The sequence below is a fragment of the Electrophorus electricus genome, chromosome 16 (genome assembly GCF_041902795.1).
Source record: "Electrophorus electricus isolate QZ-2024a chromosome 16, ASM4190279v1, whole genome shotgun sequence".
Taxonomy (NCBI): Eukaryota; Metazoa; Chordata; class Actinopteri; order Gymnotiformes; family Gymnotidae; genus Electrophorus; species Electrophorus electricus.
The window spans coordinates 17,244,182-17,257,582 of NC_137512.1; the positions used below are offsets into that span (position 1 = coordinate 17,244,182).

At 45.4% G+C, this 13,401-nt stretch overlaps 1 protein-coding gene across 7 annotated transcripts in view; it reads right to left on the reverse strand.

Moving 5' to 3' along the window:
• Positions 1-217: 217 nt before the first annotated feature.
• The window catches only part of rapgef2b (Rap guanine nucleotide exchange factor 2b), an 83,256-nt gene continuing 70,072 nt past the window's right edge, over positions 218-13,401 (reverse strand). For 2 of the 7 annotated variants that reach the window (XM_026999346.3, XM_081698671.1), the window contains 15 exons: positions 13,083-13,191; positions 12,483-12,759; positions 12,080-12,237; positions 10,913-11,153; positions 10,117-10,503; positions 9,777-9,988; positions 9,228-9,351; positions 8,723-8,746; positions 7,584-7,807; positions 6,897-7,067; positions 6,576-6,725; positions 4,792-4,993; positions 4,053-4,507; positions 3,523-3,867; positions 218-2,751 (listed from right to left, as the gene is read on the reverse strand). In XM_026999346.3, the coding sequence (XP_026855147.1) occupies positions 3,545-3,867; positions 4,053-4,507; positions 4,792-4,993; positions 6,576-6,725; positions 6,897-7,067; positions 7,584-7,807; positions 8,723-8,746; positions 9,228-9,351; positions 9,777-9,988; positions 10,117-10,503; positions 10,913-11,153; positions 12,080-12,237; positions 12,483-12,759; positions 13,083-13,191 (3,057 nt within the window). In that variant the 3' untranslated portion in view covers positions 218-2,751; positions 3,523-3,544. Of the gene's footprint in view, positions 2,752-3,160; positions 3,299-3,522; positions 3,868-4,052; positions 4,508-4,791; positions 4,994-6,575; positions 6,726-6,896; positions 7,068-7,583; positions 7,808-8,722; positions 8,747-9,227; positions 9,352-9,776; positions 9,989-10,116; positions 10,504-10,912; positions 11,154-11,842; positions 11,858-12,079; positions 12,238-12,482; positions 12,760-13,082; positions 13,192-13,401 lie in introns of those variants that run through there. The other 5 variants (XM_026999348.3, XM_035532103.2, XM_081698670.1 and 2 more) reach the window with 5 other exon arrangements.

Here is a 13,401-nt window from a genome sequence, read left to right on the forward strand (position 1 = left end):
AAGGTAGTCTTATGGAGGCACAGCAAGTAGGTATCCATGTCTTTTTATTAATTCTGACACACATTTGTCAGTTAAAAAAGTGAGATACAGTTCAAGTTACTTCCATGTCTTATTTTGTGCAAACACTAGATGGTGCCAGAGGTCATTTAAAGTAACAATACTCCAAAGAAAGAACCTTGATGGGGGGAAAAAATAATAAGTGCATTTGAAACCTGTGTGTTGATTCCTTTTTTCGCATTTATTGATTCCCAGCTTCATATAAACTGGATGTTGAGGCATAAACATAGTACTTTTCTACAATTCAACAAAAATATAACCAATATTTACAATTATTGTATTAAAAATACAAAAAGAAAGAAAGACAGAAAATAACAACCAATACATACTCCACCAATTGTCTTTGTAAAAGACGTACAGGTAAAAGTAGTCAAGAATGAGAGAATCTTCACCAGCTAAATGTACACTTCTCACTTGACATCACACATCAAACAAAGTAGCAGCGCTACCTACTACAGTTTATCTTATGTTTGTACATTTTGTGCAACTTATTTTTCGAAATAGGACTCCACTCAGCTTGCCAAAAAAGCATGTCTAGTTCCAAAAATTCAAATGGAAGTGAATGATTTATATAACCACTGGTTTACAAATGTTTATTTATTTTTTTGTTGTTTTTTTTTTTTTTGTATGTGGCATTTTGTTTTACGACTGCAACCGTTACAAAAAACAAAGGAAAATTACAGCAAGACGAGAAAGAAACATTGAAGTGATATTACAGGCTACAGTGGAAAACACTGCAATCTTTTTTCTCCCTCAAAGTCTGTCATGTCTAAATACTGATCAATGTGATCAGTTTAACTCAGTGATAAAAAGGAACAATAAAAGTGACTTGTTCTCAACAGTTGAGTTCTGCTTAGCTTGGCAGCCTTCAGGTCAGTTAGTGACATCCTTCCGCACCGGAGTCTTAGAAGCATCTTTTTCTTGGGAAGGTCCATTCATCTGCTGTGCAGTCTGCATAAGACCACTTCCATTTGTAGAGTGCGACACAAGCATGACTTAAGCCCTCATAAGGCCTACATAGCACCACAAAAAGCCAGCATACCTCAGCCATGAACATCTCACAACACACGACAGTCGAGAATGGTTCATGTCAGGAAAGAGCACCCGGTCTGGCCTTGCCTTGGCTGGCTGGACAAACCTTCATCTTGACTGTACACTGACAGCTTGTCCCACACACAACAGTACAGGACAGTGATGTCTGTTGTATTTGTCATTTCATGAAAATGGGTACAGTGACATGGGGGAGGATCCAGTGCTTCACCTGCAAAATGACCACGTGTGGCCTGCTAAATGAGATATACTGGGTTCCTGGGAATATTTTGAGCAGCCTAAACTCAGAGAAAGCTTTTGTTCAAATACGTATAGCACTTGATAGAATAATTTAGTCTTCTGTCCAGTCACAGTTCTCACGCCTCTCTCTTGCTGTCCGTTGAGTGAGAGAGCTTCAGCATGGTATTCCACCCATATGATCAATGGAGAAGACACAGCCTGACTTTAGCATGGAAGAGCTAGATGAACATCTCATAACCTCCCATCTTTAAAGACTACAATGAAGGACTGGAGATCATCAAAGGTGTGCCAGCTGGAGTCTGCACCTAAGCAAACTCCAAAGGAGATCGCTGACTGAGCCCTCTGCAACTATAAGGAATAGCCTTGCAAAACTATTTCTAACATCTGTGGAACTGCTCATGTTTTCTTCCCAAGTGACGGTAGTGGGAGTAGGTCAAAACAAAACCTCAGGACTGAGATTCAAGAACAAGACAACTCCAGAAGTCTTGCCTTTAAAAAAAAAAGCATGCTTTCTGAGATCATCCAAGCAAAGTTGTAGGCTCTACTCCAACCTGGGAACAGACAATAGGTAAAAGGCGCAGGTGTATTGCTCCCTATATCGCTCCCGACAAGGGCCCTAAGAAGTGGAGAAGTGTGCTGGGTAGACAGGGGCGTGCCCATAGGCAGTGTCCTAGCTTCCTTCCTTGCTCCTGGGGTCCGTTAGTGCAGGAAGATTATTTCCTTCTCTCAATCACCTGCTCAAATAATACTGCAACAGTGCCTTGCACAGTTCTGAGTGTTGTGAGGAGTAGGAGGGACAGAGAGATTATTGGAGTCTGAAAAGGTTTGAATGCCTCCCCTTCACATGTTCTCATTCTTGTCCCAAAGAGAAGACCATGCGCATTTTGCTCTCATCTTACAAAAGGGAGCTTTAAAAAAGTGCAGGTGGAAATAAAAGGATTTTTGGCTCTATTTTTTTTTTCCTTTTTGGGGGGTTGGGTGAGGTGGTGGGGTGGTGTCTGTCACTGACCGTCAATGGCAGTTTCGTCTTAGTGTGAATGTCGCACCGCTGTGTTCATTTTCAAGTTCATGTTTGAGTCCTTTTTTGTACTTTAAGCTAAATAGGTTTTCCAAAGTGCCATGTAAGTTGCTTTTCATCTGTTCTTTTTTTTTTATCCATCTTTCTCCTCCTTTTTTTCACAGTATTTTAGTTTGCAGGGCAGCAAAACCCTTTGCGATGATTTAAGGCAGGGAAGGGAGATGAATCCACCAATGAGGAGAGGGGCAGGTAGTGCCATTCAGATGAAGATTGGTTGCTCTGGCAGTCTGCCTGCCCCTGAAGACTCTTATTAGACTTCAGTCGCTGCCACAAGTGTCCAGCAGTAGAGTGTCCTTCCCTTCAAACAGCTGAAACCTGTTCATCCTCTGGAAGCAGGGAAAAGGACTGTTGGTCAGTGTGAGTCCCCACACATACACACATTCACACACAGTCACAAACATACATGTATACAGAAGCACATACGCAACATAATTTGCAACATAACCTGGTCTTACCACACCAGTGTCAAACACGACAGACGTATTCTTCGAGTCTGCAAAATGCAGCTGCGATGAATAAATATTCTCAGCTACAATGAATAAATATTCAGTTACATTCAGAACTAACAGCATTTAATATGTCATAACTTAGCATGCACAGCTATAAGCTGGTGGTGAAAGGTTCCTAATACTGAGTCATTCTTTACAACAGAAGTACCTCACGTGGTTGTTAGTTTGTAAGCAAGCATTAACAGGACTACGATTCCCAGATGGCAGTTCTGATGTCTCTGCAATTTGATGAGAGAGTGCCGACACACACGGCAGAGCATAGAGCAATGGTAGGGATGTTGCCATGGAAGTGGAGGAAGGCCATCTCCTTGGTAACGCATGCACTGCATGAGATGTGTTGGTGATTGGTGGCTGGTGATGGGGGCTGGAACAAATGAGTTGTGAATTCATAGCATGCAGCACAAGCCTGTGGCCAAGAGTGAATGAATGAATGTGTGTGTGTGTGTGTGTGTGTGTGAGTGTGTGTGTGAGAGAGAGAGAGAGAGAGAGAGAGAGAGAGAGAGTGTGTGTGTGTGTGTGTGTGTGAGAGAGGGAGAACGCGAGAGAGAGAGAGAGAATATGGAAGAGCTGCAGTTTGGGGAGTTTTACCTGCCAGGGTGGTGTGTGTGATTCATGGCCTGGGGGGCTCTGCTGTGTGTGGGCCTCTCCTCCTCTGAGCTCTGAGTTTGGGAGACAAGCACTCACCCTCCTCTTCCATCTCGTTGGCCTCATCGTCGGCCATGCCGCGTGCTTCCAGCTGCTCGGACTTGCCCGCCGAGGGTGGCTGCTGTGCATCAGGCGAGTGGGTGACCAGGCGCGAGCGCTGCAGGGCTGTGGTGTAGTCTGGGGGCCTACGGCCTGTGTGTGACGCCCCCTCCGTCACGTCCGAGATGGTCAACGCCGTGTAGCCTGGCGGCGTGGGTGGGGGGTCCCGGTAACGGCCATCTTTCCGTGCTGGGTTGGGGAAAGGTGGAGGGGGTCAGCATTCACTACACTCCGACCCACAATGTACTCACACCGATTTGTGGCCATGTAGAGAGATGCCCTCAAGAATTTGGTCTTGTGAAGTGAATGTTTTTATTAGTCAGTCACATCTAGAAAAAGGTACATGACAACAGCATTATTCAGCATGTGCTTACTGAGTACGCCCTTGGCGTTGCCAGCGGTGATGGGCGAGGGCCGTCTGCTGTGCTGCTTGGACTCCTCAGAGCCGGTGGAAGTGATGCTGCTGGTATCTGCATCGGCGCTAACGTCTTTCCCGCCCCGCCGCTTTATGGTGCCTGTGTCACCCTCGGAGTCCTCACCCCAGCATGCCGCCGGCGAGGATGAGGCTGAGCAAGCTGATGCCCAACTGCCTCGGCCCGCCCACAGCCCCGCCCCCTCGGCAAGGGCCTCCCAGCTCCGCCCCTGCTGCATGGTCTGGATGTTATCATGTGAGCCGCTTGAGCAGGACGTCCAGCTGCCGCGTCCCGAGTCGGCAGCGTCCAAGGAGACACGATCGCCCTGGTCCTGCGTGAGCTCCTCCGAGCTGGGTGACGAGAGCACAGTCGCCCCCGCATACATGCTGCGGCAGTCCTGCATGGACGAGTATGACCTACGGATGATGCCGAGCCCAAAGAAATAAAGAGAAGGGAAATATTTCTCATTACAACAGCAGCACCAATCGGAATATAAGCATAATGTAAAAAAAAAAACCAAGACGTACTAGACATTCTTAAACAGGTGTGTAAAATGAGAGCTAAGCTAGCAGCTGATAATGGTTATGTTCCATCACAAAGGCTAACTTTGGGCAAGTAAAATTACATAGCTAACTTTTGACCAAATGAAACTAGCGAACTGCTGGAAAGTTAAAAAGGAGGCCAGTAGGAGGCCACTCACCCCAGGCTGTATTGGTCCGGGTCAGCCGTAGCCCTACGCTCTAGTCGGTGAACCCCACCATGACCATCGGCGGCCCCTCCCCCGAAGCGGTGCCGTCGCTCGTCAGGTCCAATGTCCAGGGAGGAGGTGCTGACTAGGCTGGAGCGTGAGGAGATCTCGCTGTGGCCCGAGTCAGAGAGGCTGTCGGCTGCACGACCCAAACCTTTTGAACCGCAGACCCACACTATTCTCAACTGGTCATGACTGGGGAAATGTGGCTCATCTTTGAAATCTGGATTCACAACATCTGTCATACTGTACTGCCAGTTAAATTAATATTTTTTGGTACATGTTCACTAAGGCTGCAACAGTAACTTGCATGAAATATAAAAGAAATATTAACAATAGGGGTAAAAAGCAAACTACATCTTATAACTACAAGTAGCTACCATATACATGCACCCACCACAAACCTAAAAAAGAAAACTTTTATATCTTTATATTTATTTTAGTAAGATATACAGGTTATATATTTTGAAAAGGAGCATTAGTTGCTTCAGCTACTACTCAGCACTGTTGACACACCATAGCAGGACTAGCCGTTTCCAGAAAACTATTAGCTTTATCTGTAATAGATCATCTTTCAACACATTTGCCTTTATCTGATCTATATTGAAGCAAAAACGGCACAGCACTTTCACTGGACTCCACCATTGAGAAAATGCAGTCATATCCCCGGGAGCCAAAATGGCTCCCGGCTCAGATCAATAAGGCGTCGAGTTTCCTCAGCGGCAGAGAATCCTGAGAGGACAAACTCCCACTGGCAGCCTGCCATCTGCAGCTCTACTAGCATATCAGCACCTCTGCCATCTACAGCTTCAGCACAACACCAGTTCAGCTCATAGCTCAGCCCACCAAAATAAAAATATTCTGGTTTTACAGTCTTATTACTGCCATATTAGTGTTATATTATACAATATCCACCAAATATACATCGCTGTACAGTGCAATGTATTTGTCTGAACACAAACAAACAGCCTGTGCTGTTTGGTCAAGCAGAATAGGTGTTTTACTCACAACCATACTGGTTGTATATTAAACTTCAGTGCACTATTCTACTGGTATGACTGTGAATAATGCTTTAATATTTACTAGTCAAAATATTACTCCCTTTTGAATGAGACAATAGAAGGACCTAGAGAATGCAGTGTAAGATTGAGGCTATACCCTCTCCTTCCTCTGGGGCATTTGTATCCAAGCTGCTACCTGCTGCCGCCTTTCTACAGCAAGAAGTAAATCTCCTTACACTCTGGTTTCTTAAAGATGCCAAGCTGCATGCAAGGCAAACAACTGTGTGAGGCTCAGATTAAATTCCATTTAAAGAAAGGGTTTACTCCAATAATATGGATGTGAATGAAAATTACATCAGCACACCCTGCTAGCTGGCAGCATTAGCTTTCACTTGCTGTTAGATAGGTTAACCTCATGAAAACAAAACTATCCCTTTAATGGAAAAGGAACATTCTGGCAAATAGGTGGGCGGGTGCAAGTGTCTTTTGTCCTTTTGCCACAAGATGGCAGAATTTTCCATTAAGAATGCACACAGAATGCAGTGTGGACACCAGATGGCACTAGCTATGACTATTTGTGTACGTGTGTGACCACCAGAAGGCAATAATGTCACAGTTTACACATACAGCAAACAGGGCAAGAGGCGAATTTGAGAAGAGAATTTGCATAGAATGTCTGTGTGAGTGTGTATAATCAGTGCGCAACTGTATATCTGTTTTCTGTCCTCATCTCACCTTTCTTGGGAGAGCTCCGTGGAGACGTGGGCGGAGAGGAATGCTGAGACGAGGCACTGGAGATGGCGTCGTCAGCCTGCTTCCTGTGTCGTTCACTCGCCTCCTCCGACAGAGACAGGATCTTCTTCAGGGACTGCGGAGAACTAGTGCCTGCATGTGTAACACGGGACAGGCTTGCAGGTAACGTTGAGCTAAGACTATTCAAATAAAAGTCAAAAAGCCAAAAAAGCATGTGGGTCAAAAACCACACGAGACTGAAGCAACTGACCAACAGCAATGACAACGTCAGAGGAAATCGGCTGTGCGTGCGTGTCCTCTTACCAAAGGGGGGCAGGTCTTTGACAGGAACCTTCTTGCGGGAGGGGTAGAGGGCGACGGCCGGCACCTGCAGCGCCTGGTTGGGCTTCTGCAGCTGCTGGCGCTGGTGGGCGGCGGCCCGCGCCACCACAGGCGACGTGTCCGGCCTCTTCCTGTCCCCTGAACTCTTAGGTACTGGGGGATGGGGCAAGTGGACACAATGGTTCGGTTAGAATAGGTTAGCAGTGAAACTGAGTGCAAGGCAGGGCCAGGATGGAGGTAAGCAGGTGTAGGTCAAGGAGCAAATGTCTAGTGCATGAATACCGCCAGTGTGATCAAAGTGTCAAAAACTTTCACATATGAATCTGCCTTCTCCAGTATGTGGTAGGGTTTTTTAACATGATAGAGAGATTAGGCAGAGTGCATTATTACGTCCATGAAGGATGAGTACTAGAGAAATAAACTATGCATTTTATTTCTAGCCTGTGTGTGTGTATATATATATATATATATATATATGTGTGTGTGTGTGCGTGTGTATGTGTGTGCGCACGTGTGTTTGAGACAGAGATGCTCACGTGTGTTTATACTAGAGGAATAAACTATGCAGTTTATTTCTAGCCTGTGTGTGTATATATATATGTGTGTGTGTGTGTGTGTGTTTGTGTGTGTGTGTGTGCGCGCGCATGTGTTTGAGACAGAGATGCTCACGTGTGTTTATGGATGCTTCACACTGTATGGATAGTGTCTGCAGACTCTCCTCATTGGTCTCCAGTGTGAGGTTGGCCAGGTACTGCTTCACCTTGCGGGCCATCTGCGCATCCTCGTACAACTTCTTGGCATTAAGGAAGGAACTCCGCCTCACCCTCTTCTTATGCCCACCTGTCTGGGTGACATCCAGCACTGCCGCGTTGGCACTGCCCTGGCTCAGTGATCTACACACACACGCACACACACACACACGCACACCCACAATGAGGAAAGCTGCAAGGGTACTGCCAGTCCAGGATCAAACAGTGCGCTCAAAGGTGGACATGCAACCAGTCGCATTCCTTGAAGGTTTAGAACAATCCATGCATTTGGCATTCCAGCCACTCAGGTGAAAGGGGAGGAGAAAAAGATGGCTCTTTAACTCCACTTGAAACAAACCACGGCATTCATTTAAAGGGGTATCTTATAACATTCCGTACATAACAGTTTCTGCGGTCTAAGCAGGCTTTAGTTTGACCACTTCACATGGGCAGTAGCAGAAAGTGGCAAACGGAATTGGAATATGATACCATATACAATACTGGGGATTTCACTTTCAGTGTTGAACATCTAAGTACATACAAAATGATGAACTTAAAACAAACAGACAAACTCACAAACTCACTGGTAAAGACATGCTTTTTGCTAAGCATTGTAACTGGAAGTTATACGTGTTAAAACAGATCACTTTTGCTAAGATGGACCATAACAGTTCACATTAACATCACATTAACATATGAGCTCTGCTAGTAGAAAACAGACAGCCACATGCAAAATTGGTGCACTCGTGCTGGTGCAACACCCAAAGTCCATCTCAGTATTAGTGCAGGCACTTTTTGGTGATCATGTTTTTAAGTAAACGTATGAGTGAAAGTTTATCTAAATGACCCAGAATAGCAAAAGTGACGGCAGTGGCACTATGGGCCAGCTGTTTGTCAGAGTGGTACGCACACTCAAATAATGAGAACGGAAAACGAAGAACAAAAGAACAAAACAGTGAGGAGGCAGCTGAACTTAAAGATGAGTGGGGCAAGGAGTGCATGTGAGCAAGGAGGTATGGGGTTAAAGGTTAGAGGTCACCAAGAGGTCACCACACTTACCCCAAACTCCTCCATTTCTTCTTCCTGTAAGGGAGAGCCATGAATAGTGGTGTGTGGGGCAAAGAAGGGGTGGGGGGTGTAGGAGAGAGAGATGGAGAAAAGAGAGAAAGAGGGAGAAAATCAGGTAGGAGTAAGAGAAGAAGGTAAAGGGAAAAGAGAGAGAAGCTTAGATGACAAGAAAATAAGAGACCAAGAGTACGAAGGTGAGCAGCATCAGAAGCTAAACAGACAGGCAAGAGCAAATATTCCAGCATGATATAACTGTATACAAACACTCATACAACAAGATACATACACGTTTGCACGCATACACACATAAGCACAAACATCAGCAGCCAACTGCATACAGTGAAAGCCTCTGTGTGTGTGGCTGTTTGAAGGAATGACACCATAGCTCTACATACACCTGTGAAGTGTACTAAAAGCTCTTTAATGGTGTGCAGGCTAGGGTCCAGAGGGAGGACAAAACTGGACAGAGCCGAATACGATTTGGCAGGGACCCCACCTGGTGCGGAACATAAGCGCGGGGTCCATGTTCACTGCCGCCATCCTCCCCACATGCCTGATCTCCTTCGCAATCATCCGCAGCTTCTCAAAGTTCACCAACCCATCCACCTTCGAGTCGTTGCCTGAAGAAGGCACAGAGTCAGCCATTTCACATGGCAAAAAAACAGGTATTCTGAGGCTTCTTATGTACGCCTTTAAAACTGACAGAATAATTATTGTAACTATACTGGTAATGCATTTGGACAACAACGAGTGGAACACTTTTTTTATTCATAATTATTTTAGTACAAAAAGTACAAATCTGACACGGCAACCTTTAAGGAACTCTGAAGACCAGTAAGGCAAAAAACAAAACAGAAAAACTTTTTTTTTTTCTATAACTAGTTGAAAATCTCTCAGGCTCCCTAATTCACAACAGGCTGAAACAATGTCAGATATAGTGGTTCTTTTTTGAAAGCATTTAGAGGAAAAAGTCATCCACAGTAATGAGCTAAGTAAGAAGACTGGTGAAGTCAAGCTAATGTGAACCAAGAGGAGCATCTCTCACCCTCGTGGAGAAAGGTGAGGTCTTTCTTGATGACAGGAAAAAGGGGGATGATTGGCGGCTGCAGGTTCTGGCTGTTCAGAACGTTCCGGTACTTGGCCATATTTCTGGATGGGTCAAACAGGTCCTGCAGGTCACTGAAGAGTTTCTCATATTTGCTCGGCAGTTTCTCCCATGTGCCCCTCAACCTGGACACTGGCGCCAGATTCAGACCACTGCAACGATACGGAGGTCATTACATTTAACGATACGGCACAAAACCAAAAACAGGATGCCCGGCACCACTCGGTCAGTAATGTTATCTGCATACATCTGATGGCTTTCGCTGATTTGACCCACACACCTGATGATGGCGAACATAGAGTTGAAGTTCTTGCACTCGCGGCAATGCAGGGCGATCTTGATGAAGTGCTTGATGATCTTCATGCGCTTGAGCTGGTTGGGCTCACGCACCACCTCGGTAGCCACCCAAAACGTCTCACGGTTGATGGCCTCCTCAAAGCGCTTGAGGCTGGAGGGGCTGGCGGGCCGCGGGCGCAGCTTGAACAGGTCATCGATGTACTCGGTGGGCTCAATAGCGCAGAAGAGCTCAAAGGCACGCATGGAGAGCTGGGCGGCGACCTCCACCGTGCTGAGCTGCAGCAGGCCGATCTGGCTCTCGCGCAGCAGCTCTTGTGCGTCCTCGTCCGAGCACAGCGTCTCTGTCTCCATGTTGCTCTTAAGGTAGTACCTGAGCAGGATGTGGGGGAATGGGGCTCATGTCACTTGCTAGGAATTTTGCTTGGCCACAGCATATTATCACAGACAATACTAGTAGATTAAACACTGCAGAATAGGGAAGACCAAATAGATTTTTCCTGTTTGTACAAAATACAGTACATATCAGTGTGATAAGAATGGTCATTCTGAACTTTCAGGGTGTACAGGTTTAACAATATAAATGTATTCCTTTGGATTTTAAAATGAATTATAATGAATCTTTACTTATTGCTTTCAGCCATGCTTTCTATATCTTTAAATGCATACATAAAACAATAAATACACATTAATTACAAAAGTAAAAAATGCACCTCCTATATGTTTCAAATCTCGCATTTGGTAGGTGGCCTAGTTTAACTGCGGAGTCTCTGGGACACTACCTGCCACTGAGCTGTATCCTGTCTGCCAGTTTGGAGAGCTGCTCAGGAAGCCTGCGTTGCTTGATCACGCCCTCAGGTGTGACAGACACCTCGCAGAGCGAATAAGCTTCGGGGGCGGCAGTCAGGGCAAACTCCCGGATAGCCTGGGCCACTACCTCCTTGGCCGTGGTGTCCTTCCCAATCATGATGTAGCGACTCTGCTGGTCGGCTTTGAAGACGCGCAACACCTGGTCCGACATGTCTGAAGCAGAGCACAGGGCCTGGTCACAGACTGAAGGAAGAGCTTGTGCTCAACTCAAGCACCACCCTTTTAACTCAGCATTACTCCTGGCTAAGGTGAACCCATCCAATAATCATTATGTGCTTTTATAACCACTGAACAATTTAATCATTTAAAATCCCAAAATCGTTATCTTTTTTTACAATCTATGAGAAGGGGAAAAAGCAATTCCAGAGCAAGTAAAGACACTCAGTGGGGTTTGAGAATCTGCTTTTTAAAACAAAATGGGCCACCGTATGAGTTACAGATGATTTAATCAGATCAATGAACCACTAAAAGGAAACATAAACACTTAAATCAATAGCCTGGTAACTAATGGCAACAACATTAGCATGTCCAGCGCGAAGATTAAAGCAACCCTGCACTTAAGAACACATTGCTAACAATGAACGAAAGCTAGCAGGAACCATGTGGGATGACGCATCTGCATTATGCTAACTGCTCCCTGTTGACAGACATTCATTATTAACAGCATTAGCACGTTTTGTTTCCTTTTCAAAGCAGTTGGGTTTCAGCCCCACCATTTTTGTACAGCAGTAATGATCTTGGATAGAAAAATGAAGGAAAATCGAGGAAAGGAAATCAGCAACCCCTCCATGATTTATGAAGTGATCATGAACAGTCACTAGAGTACCAGAGTCTTTACTTACTTATGGGGACCAGCTCTGAAAGAGGAGATTTGGGACAAGGTGAGTGTGATGGAGAGAAGCCTGCTGTGCAGAACGCATGAGTGATGGCATGAGAGGGTTCCTGAAAATGTTACACACTTTTGCTCTAAAGCACGCCAGCATCCTGACGTGTTCTGCAGCAGTTACCCATTAAGATCTTCCCTTCCGAGTTTTATTGAAAAATTATTATTTCCAGGGTGAGAAGTGTAACGGACTCACCCGGTTGGTTGTTGAAGTCCAGGATGCGATGGTGAGACTGCAGCAGGTCGGGGTTGCTGGACGACAGGTTTCCACTGACCGGGAGGGCAGGGGGGATCTGCTTAGACTGCTTCAGTCCCACAATGCTGTCATCCTGGGACTGGCCTACGCCAACATCACTGCAGGACATAACCACAAAAGGTACACAATCCAAGGATCCTCATCACTCCTGCAGCACTTCCACAAGACCATGAACATCATTAACATCATTAATACCATGCTACTCTCCTTACTGAAAAATCTAACACAATATACTTGTGACATACTTCATACATTTATAACAAATATGTATATATACAAATAATATGTAACATTTATGACATAAAAATATGCTTTGTAATTTTGAGTGCCATGCCACACTCACTTGTATGGCTTGGGTGGTAAAATACTGGTGAGAGTTTTGTCAAAGATCTTCTTCAGTTTGTTCCTGCCACCCACTGTGTTGGCCTTGGCCTTCTTGCTGACTTTCTCCAGGCTCATGACCTGCTCCACGTCCACGGCCAGGTCGGGGATGGAATAGCGACTGGCTTTCTTAATGTCGCCAATCTTGGGGATGTGGGGAGCTCCGTTTTTTCTGTCAAGTTCCTCCTCCTGGTCATGCTCTGGGTCATGCTCAGGCCGGGCCAGAAGCTCTTTAAACACTGAAAGGAGAGGCAACCATGGTTCAGACTGAAAGAATTGAGTGCTGATCTCAGACCAGGTTTTTCCCTTTCAAATCCTAACGACTGATGATAGATTGCTGATCTTGGATCAGCCTTTTCACTAGCCACAGCCTAATAAACAGCTCCTCCTGGAACAGCAATCAGTTTTATATACCTCAGCGATACGGACTATTACGTTTGACTATGGCATTTTCAGAAGTCCACGTAGAATGCTTCGTGGGACCTGCTGTTTGCTGGCTCACCATAAATACATTTCTTTAACTGCTGCTCTTTCATACCAAGACCATGTATGTGTAGCTTACCCAAAAGGTTAGTTTTCACAGTAATGGACAGGTGTGTGTTGTTCCGCAGGATCTCATTGGCTTTAGACAGCTGCACATTCTCAAAGTTCTGCCCATTCACCTCTAGGATCTTGGGAATGACAGAGAGCAATGCACCAACATTAAGGTGGAATAAATTGAGAACCTTCTCTACATATGCAGATCATACTATGCCACTGGAGGTTTCCAGGGGGACATGGTTGAAAATAACTAAACAACATAACTGCTCCACAAAGGAGTCATATTCATCAATATATGTATGAATCTGAGGCATTTCTGCTGGGGTTCAGATTAATGACAT